At 44.2% G+C, this 18,243-nt stretch overlaps 1 protein-coding gene across 2 annotated transcripts in view; it reads right to left on the minus strand.

Annotated features, from left to right (window-relative positions):
* camkmt (calmodulin-lysine N-methyltransferase) overlaps positions 1–18,243 on the minus strand; it is a 158,345-nt gene that overhangs the window by 44,131 nt on the left and 95,971 nt on the right. For both annotated transcript variants that reach the window (XM_060072883.1, XM_060072884.1), the window contains exons 4-6: positions 17,504–17,564; positions 16,531–16,582; positions 13,024–13,087 (exon numbers count right to left, since the gene is read on the minus strand). In XM_060072883.1, the coding sequence (XP_059928866.1) occupies positions 13,024–13,087; positions 16,531–16,582; positions 17,504–17,564 (177 nt within the window). The remainder of the gene's footprint in view (positions 1–13,023; positions 13,088–16,530; positions 16,583–17,503; positions 17,565–18,243) is intronic.

Raw genomic sequence — 18,243 nt, forward strand, 5'->3', positions numbered from 1 at the left:
CTTTTTCATTTCATCGCTGGAGGAGAACAGCACCCATGCCGTATGAAGATGAATCTGCTGAGACGAGTGTGTCTGCATTTGGATCATACAAGGCAAGACCCGGCGGTGTTGTAAGCTCAGCCTTAATCTGTTCAAAGGATTGCTGCTGTTGTGGACCCCAGGCCCATATGTTTGACTGCCTCAATAGATCTCTGAGGGGGCGCGTTTTCTGAGTCAGGTGAGGCAGGAATTTTCCCAGATGATTGGTCATTCCCAAGAAGCGCCTCACCTCACTGACGTTACTGGGCTCTGCCATGGCTTTCACAGCGCCCACCTTTTCCCAGGAACTTTATCCTGCTCTTTGAGAAGTCACATTTGTCATTGAGTGTCATCCCTGCCTCCTGCAGACGTGTCAATGTCTTCCTGAGCCTCTCATCATGCTCACCCTGCGTGGCATCCCATATTAGCACATCGCCCATCTGACATACAACACCTTCCAGGCCCTCGGGGATACGAGACATTCGTTTTTGGAAGTGCTCTGGAGCGGACGAAATTTCAAAACAGAGACGGTTGTAGCAGTACCGCCCAAATGGCGTTATGAAGGTGGTGAGGAGAGAGTGTTCTTCCGATAGCGCAATCTGCCAGAATCCAGCATTGGCGTTGAGTTTAGAAAAGATCTTGGCTCCTGCAAGCTGTCCTAAAGTGTGCTCGACAGGTAGCGGATGCTTTTCCCTCATCACAGACTTGTTCAGCTCCGTGAGGTCTGTGCAAATCCTGACTCTGCCAGTGCTCTTGGGCACCACAACAATGGGTGCACACCATGCTGTAGGCTCCTCCACCTTTGAAATCACTCCTTGCTGCTCCATGCGAGTGAGCTCTTCTCTCACCTTTGGCAGTGGGAGGGATATGGGGGTTGAGAGAGAAAAGGGCTTTGCTCAAGCTTCAGCACAATGGTGTACTCTCCCTCCATTTTCCCTAGTCCAGAGAAAAGCTTTGGAAACCCTCTTTTCACAGTCTCTTTAGTATCCAGGCTTATGTTATTCACGCGAGCCACCAGTAGAAGTGTCATGGCGGCTAGTCCACCCAGGAGTGGCGTACGTAGCCCATCAACAACATGAACTTCCTCTTGTGTGCTTTTGTTGCCCTTACTGAGAGTAGCTGTACATTTTCCATTCACCTTTAATGCTGTCCCTCCTGGTCCATAAAGAGTCTTTGTGGCTCTGGACAGTTTGCTGAACTGGCCCTGGGTGTACAACTTTGTTGGGATTGCAGTGACATCTGCTCCAGTGTCTATCTTAAACACTGATTTGTGAGTGTCCACTTTTACCTCTGTCATCCATGTGTAGTCACCTGTGGACTCCACAGAGCCCAAGAACGCGGCGACCTCATCGCTGTCTTCCTCATTGCTGTTTCCTCAGTCACTGCAGCTACATGAACTCCGAGTTCCTTTTTAGCTTGGCAGACTCTAGCATAATGTCCTTTCTTTCGGCACTGGTTACACACAGCCTCTCTAGCTGGACACTGCTGCGGATGATGCCCTTGTATGCCCGTTATATCTGTTACATTGTGTTTGTCTTTCTAGTGTCTTTTTATGAAATATCTGCCTATCTCGGTGCTTGCTTTGCTTTGAGCTGCTTCGCTGCTATGATTGCATACTGTCTGTCTAGCTGAGCGCTACTGGCTTCTGCTTTAAAGTTTGTTTTTAGCATTTAAGTTGCTTCTTTACCTGCTCACTTTTTCGTGCCTTGTTAATTGCCTTCTCTAATGTCAGTTCAGGGTCCATCTGCAACTGTTCTGAAAGGCGTTTATCCCTCAGGCCCACGACTAGACGATCTCTCACCATTTCGTCCTGTAGAGCACCGTATCCACAGTACTCAGCAAGGCAATGCAGCGCGGTGTGGAAGCTGTCTGCTGACTCGCCGACTTCTTGTTGCCTATGGTTGAATTTAGCCCGTTCGAATATAATGTCCCTGCACGTAACAAAATGTGCGTCCAGCTTATCTTTTAAAGTACCATAGTCTCCCGCCTCGTCTACCTTTAAATGCAGAGAAACTACAATGTCCTCAGCCTGTTCTCCCATTGAATAAATCAACGCATTGACCTGATTTTGCTCGTCTTGAGCGTCCATTCCAGACGCAATGCAAAATCTGTCTAATTGTTTTATCCATTGCGTCCACTCTTCTGCCTTGAACAAAAACGGCTCCGGAGGCTTAACTTGGTACAGAGCCATCGTTGCTCTTGCCGTTAAGATGCTAACGCTAACTCACTGACTGGCTTATCTATCCTAACTTGGCGAAAACTCACGCAAACAATGCATCTATACTTGTGTACCAAGCAGTTGACTCTACACTACCACTTTGCAGCTTACTGCCTTAACTTCTGACACCATGTTCAGTTGGCCTTGCAACATATATTAAAATATCAAGGAGACTCGTAGAGACGTGACTGCATGGTATGAACTCTGTTCCTTTAATGGCTTCCGCTACTGCCTAGGTTGCCTAGGTTACATACAGAACGTTCCAACCCCGTATTACAACTAACAATAGACACTATAGTATCTGTCGTATAAAGGCGTATATCAACTTTATGTTGAAAGTATATACCGTCGCGATTCCCATTGAAACAAATGGCGCGGTGATTATTCTTCACAACGAGAGCTGTTAAATTATGAAAAATGAATTAAACTGTAATCAGATAACGCGGTTACATGCTATAGACCCTAGAGTATCCATGGTATAAAGGCTGAGACGAATTTCAAATTATAAATATGTACAATCCATAGCGTTAGCCCTCTGGCTCATAGCTCAGCGGACTAGAGTACCTCCTAGAATCATTGCTTGCTGGCCGGAAATGGAAAGGGGGCCTGTTTACGTTTGGTTGTAGTCTTTTCGCTCGGTTCTCTGTCCCAACAGTAGGGCTAGAACCGATCAAAAAGACTACAACCAAACGCAAACACTCGTAATATACCTTTATTTTGAATGTCACTTAGCTACATGTTAAAGGTGGTATTAGATAATAATCGGTTAAGAACAAGAACACTTTAGAAGAAACACTTTATTTAAATAAGAAACACTGAACCACACATCTAAAAATACACACACACGCATCTAAAAATACACACACACGCACACCTAAAAATACAAACACACACACACTCTTTCTCAGCTTTTGAGAGAATGGTGGAGAATCACATCTTCTCCACCATTCCGCCAACTTTGCCTCGCTCTCCTCATGCCTCACCTGCTCCCTGGCACTCTCCTCTTGGAAGGGGTGTCTGGGGTGGTGGAAGAGATGCCTGGGGTGGAGTAGCATGAGGGAGAGGTGAGGGGGGGCTGGTGGCAGTGGACTCAACGATGTCCTGAAAGAAAACGAATAAAAAGGAATTAGGAATTATATGCCAGAACTGGACAATATATAATAGCTATGTACACAATATAGTACTGCCAAAAAATACATTGATTAACCATGTAATATTACTAATATAATATAATATATTAGTATATATAATATTACTTACTCTCCCCCCCATCTAACTATCTCCATGTCTCTCCCCCTCTCTCTAGCTGTATCTCCATGCCTCTCATCCTCCATCTAACTGTATCTCCATGTCTCTCCCCCTCTCTCTAGCTGTATCCCCATGTCTCTCCACCTCCATCTAACTGTATCTCCATGGCTCTCCCCCTCCATCTAACTGTATATATAATATTACTAATATAATATAATATATTAGTATAAAGCTTATTTTTAACCTGGAGTCACTAGAACATGGAAGATCTGGATATCATACGACATGAGCCCCGCAGCTCCCCGGCGCGGGCCGCCCGACCCCGGTCGACGGCCGGGCTGCAGAGACCGTGATCGGGCTCTGCAGCCCAGCCGAGGACCGGGGTCGGGCGGCCCGCGGTCTGGGAGCTGCCGGGCTCATGTCGTATGATATCCTGATCTTCCGAGAGTCCGCGGCCGGGCTTCGAAGCCCGCGGCCGGGCTGCAGAGTATAATTAATAAAATAATTAATAGTTAATTACAGAGAAAACACTTACATTTGTGTTTTTCCAATCCTGTCGCATCTTTTCGCCCTCCATCTTGTCTAGGATATTTCTTGATTTTCCGTTTTCTCGCAAGGTATTGTGGGAACAAGTCAGAACTGAAGCGCTTTGAGTGAGCCCATCGAAAATCTCAATTTTGAGGGGATGTTAGCCCTCCCCCTTACCCCATAAGCTACCTTTAAACTGGTATTGGGACATGGCTCCACGGCGCGTGAACGCGCAACAGCGAGGAGTAGGGCTGAGATTTTCCTTGGAGCAAAGGAATGAGATTCGGCCTTAGTACCATTATTACGGTTGTTAGTACTATAATTACGGTTGATAGTACTATTATTACGGTTGTTAGTAGTATTATTCCTGTTAGTACTATTATTATGGTTTTTAGTACTATTATTCCTGTTCGTACTATAATTACTGTTGTTAGTACTATTATTAATGGTACTACTATTACTACTGTTATTAGTACTATTATTGCGATAACTTGAGCCAAATGGTGCTCACCGGTCTAGTAGAAGAGTGATTGGCGTCTCTTTGTGGTCCTAGATCCTCGTGAGGCTCCCATCTTGGGAATGCTGCACCAATGCACACCCTCGTCCCCTCCTCTCACAGATTATCTTCTTGGTTGGTTTGCTTCACCCGTACATTAACGCTTTACATGGACAGCTTCTGCATCAGAAGTCGATGCAAACTGGACCAAGTAATACTAATTAATCCTCACCAATAAGAACCAATAAAAACAACAGAATGAAAAGACAACTGTGTGGATCGCTCTCTGGTTCGCCCACTTCCTTCCTCACTCAGTGAGTTTCCCATTTTTTCCGGAAGTTAGGGGTTAGAGGGCAGAGGACTCTTTAACACAAGAAAAAGTTGCCCGGCCCATTACCGTGTATGAATGTACGGATTTCTCTGAGCTTGGACTTGGTTGGAAATATTTGGGATAATGTATGAACACAACCAAATAAAATACGTAGGTCTATTCATTTTTTGATATTTGAATGCTGAAACCTTATTTAATATGCCTTTGATTGAGCCTTTTAGCAGCTTAAAGTCCCTTTACAACAGGTACAGGAAGCAAGGCCCATCTTGTCTGACTGGGAGAATGGCACATCCTCACAGTTGAAATCATTCTATGAAATGGAAGCTGTTTGGCAGGAAGCGTGTTCGACTCAATCCCAAGACAAAGGAACTGCACAATTCAGGGCAATTTAAAAGTCAATAAAACAATGGGAATTACTCTTGGCAATGCACGTGTATGTGTGGGTTTCAAGACAGCTACAAACAAACAAATGGTAATTGGTTGCTTAGCAACAAACACTGGAAACAACAGTTTCGACTCAGTGGGATGATGCTGAGACAAGGACCCCCCTGTACATACCACATTAACATAATTGCATGAAATCCCATTTGATCAGATTCCTTCGAATTGTTTGTCGTGTTTTCTGATATACAATGTCTAAATGGGTTTGAAATCAGGTGGAAGGAAGCATCGCTTGTGTCTCTCATGGCAACTGAAGAACGACATCTAACAGGATCCACCATTACACTAATCTTTTGCAGTTAACTAACATGACATTAAAATACACCCACTGCTGCTGGGGAGACTTCAATTAAATGTGAACCAAACCACAACCGATTGGGCTGAAACCGTTTGGATTCAATTTTAGTACTATTATTACTATTGTAAGTACGATTATTACGGTTGTTAGCACCATTAAGACTGTTGTTAGTACTATTAATACGGTTGTTAGTACCATTAATACTGTTGTTAGTACTATTATTACGGTTGTTAGTACTATTATTTCAGTTGTTATTACTGTTGTTAGTACTGTTAGTACTATTAATTTGGTTGTTAGTACTATTTTTACGGATGTTAGAACTATTATAACTGTTGTTAGTACTTTTACTACTGTTGTTAGTATTATTATTACGGTTGTTAGTACTATTTTTACTGTTGTTAGAACTAGTAATACTGTTGTTAGTACTATTATAACTGTCGTTAGAACTATAATTACTGTTGTTAGTACTATTATTACTGTTGTTAGTACTATTATTACAGTTGTTAGTACTATTATTACGGTTGTTAGAACTATTATTACTATTGTTGGTACTATTATTACTGTTGTTAGTACTACTATTACGGTTTGCTAGTACCATTATTAATGTTGTGAGTACTATTATTACTGTTGTTATTACTATTATGCGATAACGTGAGCCAAATGGTGCACACTAGGGGTGTGAATCTTTAGCCTCAGACGATTCGATTCGATTAACGATTCAGTAGTTGGCGATTCGATTCAAGGAAAATTATTTTTTTTTGGAACGATTCGATTCGATTCTGTAAACCTTGATTCGATTCAGTAACTTTGAACCAAAATTCTATATCCGTGAAATAAACATGCAATAATGTGACACCCCTTGTCAATTTTACCATTATTCTTTGCAAAGCCAAAATACTTCCACACTTTGGATTTCAAGTTTGCTGGTGCATTAACAATCTCGCTGCCGCTCTCTGCCATGTTTGAAATGCACCAGTAGAGGGTGAGGGAGAAAAAAAACTCTTGTGGGACTTCCTTGCAAGCTGACTAGCTGATGACAGAGTTACGGATTACCGAGCTGCACTTCACAAAATAAACGTGTAAACTAAGTCTTAAAACATTAATCATAATCGATTCATATGATTTAAAGCATTTCTATCGATTATTGGTGAAGCCAAAGCGATTCATTCTATTTATTTATTTTAGCAGATCGATTTAGTTGAATCGGTAGGACTGACATTCGATTCATCGATGCATCGCATGAATCGTTACACCCCTAGTGCACACCTTTCTAGTAGAAGAGAGATTGGCGTCTCTCTGTGGTCCTAGATCCTCGTGAGGCTCCCATCTTGGGAATGCTGCACCAATGCCCACCCTCGTCCCCCTCCTCTCACAGATTATCTTCTTGCTTGGTTTGATTCACCCGTACGTTAACGCTTTACATGGACAGCTTCTGCATCAGAAGTCGATGCAAACTGGACCAAGTAATCCTAATTCATCATCACCAATAAGAACCAATAAAAACAACAGTATGAAAAGACAACTGTGTGGATCGCTCTCTAGTTCGCCCACTTCTTTCCTTACTCAGTGAGTTTCCTGTTTTTTCTGGAAGTTAGGGGTTAGAGGGCAGAGGACTCTTTAATGCACGACAAAATTGCCTGGCTTGTTACTGTTTATGAAAGTATGGATTTCTCTGAAATTGGACTTGGTTGGAAATATTTGAGATAATGTATGAACACATCCAAAAAAAAATCTAAATCTTGAATGCTGAAACCTTATTTAATATGCCTTTGAGTGAGCCTTGTAGCAGCTTAAAGGTCCCATTACAACAGGTACAGGAAGCATGGCCCATCTTGTTTAGTTAATTATCTGACTGGGAGAATGGCACATCCTCACAGTTTAAGTGGTTCTATGAAATGGAAGCTGTTTGGCAGGAAGCGTGTTCGACTCAATCCCAAGACAAAGGAACTGCACAATTCAAGGCCATTTTAAAAGTCAATAAAGCAATGGGAATTACTCTTGGCAATGCAAGTGTATGTGTGGGTTTCAAGATGGCTACAAACAAACAAATGGTAATTGGTTGCTAAGCAACAAACACTGAAAACAACAGTTTCGACTGTTGACAGGGGGATGATGCTGAGGTAGGGACCCCCCTGTATATACAAAATTAACATAATTGCATGAAATCCCACTTGATCAGATTCCTTGGATTTGTTTGTCGTGTTTTCTGATATACAATGTCTAAATGGCTTTGATATCAACCCTAACCACCATTACACTAATCTGTTGCAGTTAACTAACATGACATTAAAATACACCCACTGCTGCTGGGGAGACTTCAATTAAATGTGAACCAAACCACAACCGATTGGGCTGAAACCGTTTGGATTAAATGTTCACCAGGCCTTGACCCTAACCCTCACCCCCTCTTTGAGTGGTTCAGTCATTCTGGAGGCTCTGAAGTTATCAGGCTGGGATGGTGTACAGAATGACTGCAAATGACATGTTTGAGTTTACGTTAGTACATCACTGAGCAATTAATTAATAAAGTATAGAAGTAATGTAAAGGAGAGGGACACACACACGAACACACACACACACACACACACACACACACACACACACACACACACACACACACACACACACACACACACACACACACACACACACACACACACAGTTATCAGGAATGAGCTCATGGGAGGCAGCTTGCAGATCACAGCAACCTCTCACTGAATCAATCGAATAGGCTTTTAAAACACACACACGACACATACACACACACACACACACATACACACACACACACACATACACATACACCACACACACCACACACACACACACACCACACACACACACACACACACACACACACACACACACACACACACACACACACACACACACACACACACACACACACACACACACACACACACACACACACGCAGGCGACTCATGTCAAGTTTTAATACACTGGCTAAAGGAGTTGCAAAGCAATTCAATTAGTATTTCCTTGTCTTTAAAGCCCACAAAGAGCTGAGACAAATCCAATCGAGAGAGAGAGAGAGAGAGAGAGAGAGAGAGAGAGAGAGAGAGGGAGAGAGTGTGAGAGAGAGAGAGAGAGAGAGAGAGAGAGAGAGAGAGAGAGAGAGAGAGAGAGAGAGAGAGAGAGAGAGAGAGAGAGAGAATGCAAAAACACTATGAAAACATTGAGAAACCTGTCAAATCAGAAACATAGCGACCCTGACAACAACAATATCCGTCTCCATTATTATGAGACCTTAAAACAATACAGAAACACAATAAGGAGAAAAAGGGGCCAACATGCTAGGAACCAGATAAACCAAATTGAGGAATCCATAGACTCAAACCATTTCTGGGAAAATTGGAACACACCTAACAAACAAAAACGGGAAGAATTAAGCATTCAAAATGGAGATTTATGGGTAAATCACTTCTCCAATCTCTTTGGCCCCATTGTAAAGAACAAAGAACAAAGACATATACAAGATAAACTACAAACACTAGAATCAGTTATTAAAGATTATCAGAACCCAATAGACTCTCCAATCACATTAAAAGAACTACAGGACAAAATAAGTTCTCTTAAACTATAAAAGGCATGTCGTGGTATTCTAAACGAAATGATTAAATACACAGATCTCAAATTCTAATTGGCAATTCTAAAACTGCTTAACACTGTTCTTAGCTCCGCGATCTTCCCCAATATTTGGCACCAAGGACTGATTAGCCCAATCCACAAAAGTGGAGATAAATTTGACCCTAATAACTACAGAGGGGTGTCAACAGCAACCTTGGTAAAATTCTATGTATGATTATAAATAGCAGACTCCTTAACTTCCTGACTGACAATAATGCCATAAGCCAAATTGGCTTCTTACCAAATTATCGTACAACAGACCATATATTCACATTAAGCACCCTCATTGACCACCAAATAAACCAAAGCAAAAGCAAACTATTCTCCTGCTTTGTAGACTTTAAAAAAGCCTTCGACTCAATTTGGCATGATGGCCTGTTGTTTAAATTAATAGAAACACACAAACTTCTTCCCACAAAGACGGGGTGTGAGACAGGGATGCAGCTTGAGTCCAACCCTGTTGAAGATATACATTAACCAACTAGCAAGGACATTAGAACAGTCTGAAGCCCCCGGCATAACACTGGTGGACACCGAAATCAAATGTCTGCTGTTTGCAGATGACCTGGTGCTGCTGTCCCCAACCAAAGAAGGCCTACAGCAGCACCTAGATCTTCTGCACAGCTTCTCTCAAACCTGGGCCCTGACATCGAACCTTAGAAAAACCACCTAGACACTGTTACTCTAGAGCGAACAAAAAACTATACCTACCTCGGCATAAACATGAACGCCACAGGAAATTTCAACAAAGCTGTTAATGACCTGAGAGACAAGGCAAGGAGGGCATTTTATGCCATAACAAGAAACAACAAACTAGACATCCCAATTAAGATCTGGCAAAAAATATTTGACCCAGTGATAGAGCCCATTGCGCTCTACGGCTGTGAAGTCTGGGGCCCAATCACCGACCAAGATTTTATAAAATGGGACAAACATCAAATTGAAACTCTGAAAATCAATACTAAAAGTCCAAAGAAAGACACCAAATAATCCATGCAGAGCAGAATTAGGACGATATCCAATCGTCCTAATCCAAAAGTCCAGAATAGAGCCCTTAAATTGTATAACCACGTTAAGGAAAGCGACAGCAACACACTCCACAACAAGGCTTTTACCCACAGAGAGTTACACCCAGAAAAGTTTCCCCTCAGCCAGCTTGTCCTGGGACACAACAACAACCAACACATCAGGCAAAACCAAATTATAAGAAAACAAAAGGAAAAGTATTTGGCACATTGGAAAGAGTCCACCAAAAACCAGAGTAAATTGGCATGCTATTTGACCCGTAACAGAGACTATACAGACTCAGCGAACACAGCCTGGCCATCGAGAAGAGACGCCACGGACAGACCTGGCTCCCAAGAGAAGACAGACTGTGCACCCACTGCACACACAACCAACTAGAAACATAACTGCACTTCCTGACCTCCTGTCAGTCATACGAAGATATCAGGAATACACAATTCCCACAGATGACAAAGGCATGCAAGGACTTCGAAGACACTCCAGATGCTCACAAACTGCCATACCTGTTGGGAGAAATACAACAATGTGCGAACGCAGCAGTAAGATTCATCACCTGTTGTGATGAGAGAAGGACCTCTAACTCCCCATAGACTTATCCCCCTGGATTCACTCTTCACACAATAATTGCACTATTGCACACATCCTCCATGATTTAAATACTGTGTATTTAGAGTGTATCTTAAATTTATGTCTATACGAGATACTGTAATTTTTATAATATTGCACATTTTACTTTTTATAGTATACAATTTGATATGTATAGCTATTTTGTATTTAACGTTTTATACTTATTATATTGTACTATATACCTGACCCTTTTACTTTTTATTTTATAATGCTGTTTATTTTATTGTTCACCTGCTTTGGCAATGCAAATGTATATTTCTCATGCCAATAAAGCTTTTTTGAATTGAATTGAAAAATGTAGAGAGAGAAAGAGAGAGAGAGAGAGAGAGAGAGAGAGAGAGAGAGAGAGAGAGAAGGGCTTGATTAATTGATAGATCACTGGACAGGCAATCCAAGACCATTGGGTTTAATGTCAATACACACAGAGAAAGAGATTAGCATGCAAACTATCATATTTATGCAACGGAATATGCAAACATGCAAATGTTGCCATGTTGACACCCATATCCCACATTACATACACCAACACATTAACAAACAATGACATGGAGCAGAGTGCAACGTAGACAAAGACAAGACAGTATTGATGGGTAGAGTGTAAGCTTTTGATGCACACAGGACACCTCAGTGTGCATTAGGATGACGGGCGGACAACAGTAAAGCTTACTGTAATCTGATCAGCAGCAACCGGTAGGGGAGATCACACCAGTGCACACGCACACGCGCGCACGCGCGCGCGCGCACGCACGCACGCACGCACGCACGCACGCACGCACGCACGCACGCACGCACGCACGCACGCACGCACGCACGCACGCACGCACACACACACACACACACACACACACACACACACACACACACACACACACACACACACACACACACACACTTATAACGCTGAATGCAGTCAAAACTTGTGTTTATATAGGACTGAATGGAGCTTATTGAAAGGTCTGTGTAAAAAACCCTGCTACCTTACAGCTGTTTGCTGTATACACCAACCGTATCACAGTCAAGGATCTAGACTCACTTTAACACCATACCACACAAAACAGTGAATCATTCTTTCGTGAGTTTGTTTAGTTCAATGACTCTGTCTCAATGTTCTCTATGTACCAGCCTGTGTGTGTATGTGGGTATGTGTGTGTTTTTGTGTACATGCACATTCCCATGTATTTGTGTGTTAGTGTACGTGTGCATGGATTCCTATCTCATTGCAATGAGTAATTAAACCACACACAAGCTCTCACTTTAAAGCGGCATTCTTCATTTTAACTTGAGTCTTAATCCATTATGCGGGCTGACAATGAATATATTAACATGGTGTGACTAGCTTTCATGTGTTCATGTAGAATATCGTGGATTTGTTTCAGTTGGTAAGATTCAAGCACTGTTATTTGAGTGTAATCTGTTAGAAATGATGAGGCCATAATGTGTGGAATGTCCTGTCTGAGTGTTATACATTTACATTCAGGGGGTTTTGCTGACGCTTTTATCCAAAGGGATTTGCAACCATTCATTCACACATGCATATTCATACACACACGACGGTGGTGTCGACAACGCAGGGTGACAGCCAGCTCATCAGGAGCAGTCAGGGTGAGGTGTGTTGCTCAGGGCCACCTTGACACTATGCTAGGAGGTGCTGGGGATCAAACTAGCAACCTTCCGGTTACCAGTCAACCTGCTCTACCTCCTGAGTTACTGTCGCATTTTAGACTGCTTCCTACTATTTTCTGACCGATCAGGGCATTGCATCCCTGACTTCAGGGAGTACATCTTGCCTGTCAGGTGCATGATACAACACTTCTCAATGGTAGATAGACAAAGGGAGGGAGGGAGCAGGGAGGAAGGGGGATATAGTTTGGGTGTTTAGTTAATAAATGTAGTTATTTTCGGCTTCAACTTTTCATCGCTCGAATAACACCTACACCAGCTTTTTCACTTTTTTTTTGCTTTTTAAGTTTTATGCTGAACCAAACCGACAAAAATGTTACAGGAAACACGAAAAGAGATAGAAGTAGACAAGAAACCATAAGTTCAAAAATATATTGTGAGACAAAGATTGCCAAAGAATAGAAAGAGGGAGGGAGAGAGAGGAGAGAGTGGGAGGGCGAGCGGAAGCCAGATCAAAGGATACTCTGAATTGCCTTCTCGTTCCCATCTGATAGCAGAACTTCCTTCACGTCAGCACAAATGGCAACCTAAGAGAGAGACAGAAAAAAGAATGAGAGAAATGAAACAGAACAGAATAGTCAAACCAAACAGGCCCCTGGATACTACAAAAATCTCCTTTCTCTTGCTCTCTCCCTCCCCCTCTCTCCCCCTCTCTCTCTCTCACACCAGACAATAACGACAAACTCGTATCTACAAAGCTCGACTCTTGGCAGTCCATTTTCCCCTCTCTCTGTCTCTCTGTGTAGATCTCTCTCTCTCTCTGTCTCCCTCCCTCCCTCTCTCTCTCTCTCTCTCTCTCCCTCTCTCTCTCTCGTCTTCATCCCTCTCTCTCTCTCTCTCTCCCTCTCTGTCTCACTCTCTCTAGTACCCCGCCCCATCCCTACATTTTGATGTCTGCATTATTTTAATCATTCAATCAAATCAGTCAATACTTTTATCAGGGGGGCTAGTGGTGGGGGCTGCTATCTTGCCATCACTCTGTTCAGTAATTGCATTGTGACAGGGGATGATGGCTGAGCGCAGGGCCCTTTCATTTGGCTCTGGGTGTTTATCGGCCCGAGCCATCGTTCCCGCGCCTCCGCTGTCACTCTGCACTCGGCTCGCCGGGCCTGCCTGATGCCCTTCATATAACTTTACAGTGCAGAGCAGAGAGATGCCGAGCCCAGAGAGGGGGCCGATAGAGAGAGAAATAGAGAGACAGACAGAGAGAGAGAGAAAGAGAGCCGAAAGAGAGAGATAGAGAAGGGGGGCCGATAGAGAGAGACAGAGAGACAGGGAGGGAGACTAAGGAAGGGAGAGATGTTTTGCGCCTAGCTGTATAGTGTGTGAGGGAGATATGGGGAGATGTGATGGTGGTGAGGTGATGTCGCCTCACCATAACCCAATCTTTTCTCCTTTTCTTTTCTTTGCAGATTCTTTTTTTTTTATCAGTGAATTGGTGTCAGACTGTCACTGTGTGTTAAGGGCTGTGAGTGTGTGGACAGTGTGTGTGTGTGTGTGTGTGTGTGTGTGTGTGCGTGCATGTGTGTGTGAACGGGCTTCACTGCCTGCATTACCGTGCCTGGTATTGAATTCGTATGCATGGGGTTTCCATATAGCAGAGTCAATTTGAAGTAGTGTCATCTGGCATATTGAAATGACATCTTGTGTGTCCAGAGTCAGTGCAGATGCATGCACACATGCGCACACACACACACACACACACACACACACACACACACACACACACACACACACACACACACACACACACACACACACACACACACACACACACACACACACACACACACACACACACACACACACACACCCTGAGAGCTGCAGGGCTTGTGAGAGGTCACTGGAGTCCTGGGCCACAAGCCGTTCAGACCAGCAGGGCCCCTGAGGGGTAACCCAGGTAACCAGCTAGAAGAGAACACAGCAACCTTGGAACCAATGAGCGCTCAGAACCGCCTTACACAATCCGTTTGAGCCCCAATGAAGAGTCCACTGAATCTACAACAACCGGGGACAACCGGCGAACTGCAACATTCCACAGAAAGTTCCTCCACTCTCCCTTTGAGGCTGGTTGTGCAATCTCTCCGGAAAAACTTTCTTCATTCAATCAACCATCCTGCCGAAGCCAAAATAAATATGATTTGTTTGGAACCATCCTGATCTCCCCAGCTCTTTAAAGATCAGTCCAGCCTTGAGCTTTTTGAGGATCATAAGGCCATGCCTATATTTGGATCAATGGCTGCCCAGCTAAAGCCAGACTGATCTGACTGGTGTCACCAGGCCACCTTATGTATAAATATAATGCACTACCATATTGTGTTAACCAAAAGTAAAATCATGCTGCGCCTGCATTCCCTTCACAGCTGCTTATCCCACAGGAAATGCACATTAAGCTGGACGCACCATGGCCAACTAAACCCACGGGGCCCTTTAGGAGTCTGGTTCATTCACCAGAGTCGTTGATGAAATCAGCAGGGGCTCTTTATAAGGTAACCGCGCCTAAACACAAAGTGCGACCAGAGCCATACAGACCCGTACAACCACCTCTCTAATCACCCTGTTGGTTTGGGTGATCTGCAGGCAAAGAAAGAGGAGGAAATAAAGCACTGAAGAAGGGAATATATGATGCAGGTAAAGACCATACAACGGTGGAAAGGTGACCCGTTAGAATTGGGCAATGAAATATATTAAAAAAAAAAAGAAATTGAATGAAATTTTTGTTTTTTCATATTATTGCATTGTTGAAGGGAGCCCGAGACTCAGGCATTTCAGTATTTTGAATAAGACAAATAAACCAAAATTAAGGCATAAAAATGATAACCGGTCCTCCATATTTTTGTTATAAAAACAAAAAAGGTTGGAAGCCCCTGGAATAGAGGGCTGAATAAAGAGAGAATGGTGCGGGGATTGAGTGACATGGGTTAAAAAGGGAAAGGGGAACAGAGAGGAAGAGGGTGACTAGAAATGAGCAAGGATGAGGAGGAGGATCTGCGTTAGCTGCTGTGGATAGAGGGGGGTAGGATGTGGATGGAGGAGGAGCAGGAGAAAGGCCGTGAGGAGGAGGAGGTGTGAAAGAAGGTTTCTAGCTCAAGTCACCAATGTCAAAACATGGTGTATCGACTGGCCAGAGATAAAACCAGGCTAGCTCACACCAACACATTGACATGTGCACAGACACACCTTCACGCACATGCACACACACAAACACGCGCCACACGCAGACACCTTAAGGCGCGCACGCGCACACACACACACACACACACACACACAAATACAGACACACACAAAGTGCTGCTGGATCGATGGGACACTGACGCCTGCCTGACTATGTTGAGGGAATCTTAGGAGCATGGCTTACAACCGCCTCTAAGACCCTCATAGTGCAGACAGCTATGGGCCGCTTTCTGGGTGATTCATGTCAGTCCAACTTGTACCTATGTTTTCTCCCTGCAGACAAACACGGTTTATCACAAGGGTCTGTCCACCGTCCCCTGGTCATAACGCTCTCTATGGCAACAACATGAACAGCAGTTGAAGATTTCAGTAATTTTATATGCACGGTATGCTGCTGTTGTTTGGTTACAATCTATATGCATTGTTAAATAAACTATGGTGTCATCCCCCTCATTCGGGGGCCACCATATCTCTCTATCCTGCTCAGTGTCGCGCGGGGGACAATATCACCACAGTGTTACCGTCATTTTATTTGCAATAAAATATCGTTCTAACCAATACTTAATGTCCAATACTGAATCAATGCACCCCAATAGCTCCAATCCATCGATGTTCCTACTCATAGGGCAATGTTCAGAGAGAGACCATGAGATCATGTACAAGACCAAACTCAGTCTGTCCAGAGCAACGCATCAGTGCCACACGTCGCCCCCCCACTCAGGACAAAAACGAGAGACAGATTACCTAAACACTAACCCTTTCACCCTAAACACTTACCATGAGCCTTAATACTTACCATGAGCCCAGCTAGACAGGTCATCCCTCCTCCTAACTCACACACAGTTCCCCTGAGGGAGAGAGAGAGAGAGAGAGAGAGAGAGAGAGAGAGAGAGAGAGAGAGAGAGAGAGAGAGAGAGAGAGAGAGAGAGAGAGAGAGAGAGAGAGAGAGTGAGAGAGAGAGAGAGAGAGAGAGAGAGAGAGAGAGAGAGAGAGAGAGAGAAATTTACTTTGCAGGGTCAGACAAGCAGTTCTGCACACAAAGCTTATGCATGCTGAAATACATTAAACCTACCCTGTGACAAACATATTTACATATACAAATTCACAAACTGAGGGATAAAAACATTAAGACAGCCTTCAACATGACTGACTACGGAACAGAGTTTAGCACACACCCGGAATCCGAAGAAACATGCAAAAAGCCCCCTTACACACACAGAAACACACACACAGTCCTATGGTAGGCTATGAGAGGGCAAGACAGAGAGAGTGGGAGACTTGGCTTTCTCTCTTAAGCGGCCTTTCATCTCCTTTTCCTCTCCACCTCCATCTATCCCCTTTTATTCCCTCCTTCCCCGTCTACCCCCCTCTCTCACCGTCCCCATCCCTCCCTCCTCTCCTCTCCCCCAGTTGACCTTCACTCTGCTCCACTCTGATCAATACCCCTCCTCTTCCTCCCCGTCTCTTGAATGTTAAAGCAGGAAATCAAAGCTTTGAGTGGAAATCAAAGGTGCCTGGACGCCGTTCAGCCCCGTGCCGCAGGGCCAGGCCCTGCACCACACGGCAGAGGATCACACTAGATAGCACATGAGCCTTCTGCATCGCACAGCACAACACAACCCCACACAAAGGGCCCGCCGCGCCGACACGGGGCATGCCGACCGCCAGGACCGCAGCGTGAGGGGCCGCTGGCCTCCGACGCCGGGACATCCAGGGGATTCAAGGGAAGACTTTGTAACGCGAGGTGGGAGAAAATGTTCAGGACTCACTTGAACATTTTACGTTTCTTCACACAGTAATGAGCCATCACTTCTTCGGACGGCCACACACCTAGAGAGAGAGAGACAGAGAGACAGAGAGAGACAGAGAGAGAGAGAGAGAGAGAGAGAGGAAAACAAATTAATGACCAAGTCTCAACTGCATTTAATATTTCTTTAAGACACAGATAGTTCTTCATGTGAAGTGTAGAGTAGAGAGTTCCTTTTTTAGATGTGTGGGACACTGGGCACGTTTAGAAAGCATGTGAACAAAAGGAGAGTCTCTCTCCATCCCTCCCTCCATCCAAATGTTTGTCTTCCCTAAATCCTCGCTACACACCGTCTCAACGGTTACTCTGTATGCAGGTGTGTGTGTGTGTTGGTGTGTTTGTATGCGTGTGTGTGTGTGTGTGTATGCGTGTGTGTGTGTGTGTGTGTGTGTGTGTGTGTGTGTGTGTGTGTGTGTGTGTGTGTGTGTGTGTGTGTGTGTGTGTGTGCGCGGATGTCAGGGGGTCCAGTGGGTGATAATCACAGCATGCAGGCCTGTCTGGCTTATCACCTACTGTCAGCCCTTCTCCTTCTGCTCTGCTGTGCATGCACCACACACACACACACACACACACACACACACACACACACACACACACACACACACACACACACACACACACACACACACACACACATACACATGCACAAATACTCACACACACACACACACACACGCGCACACACACACACACACACACGCG

The sequence above is a fragment of the Gadus macrocephalus genome, chromosome 15, assembly GCF_031168955.1.
Source record: "Gadus macrocephalus chromosome 15, ASM3116895v1".
In the NCBI taxonomy this organism is placed as follows: domain Eukaryota; kingdom Metazoa; phylum Chordata; class Actinopteri; order Gadiformes; family Gadidae; genus Gadus; species Gadus macrocephalus.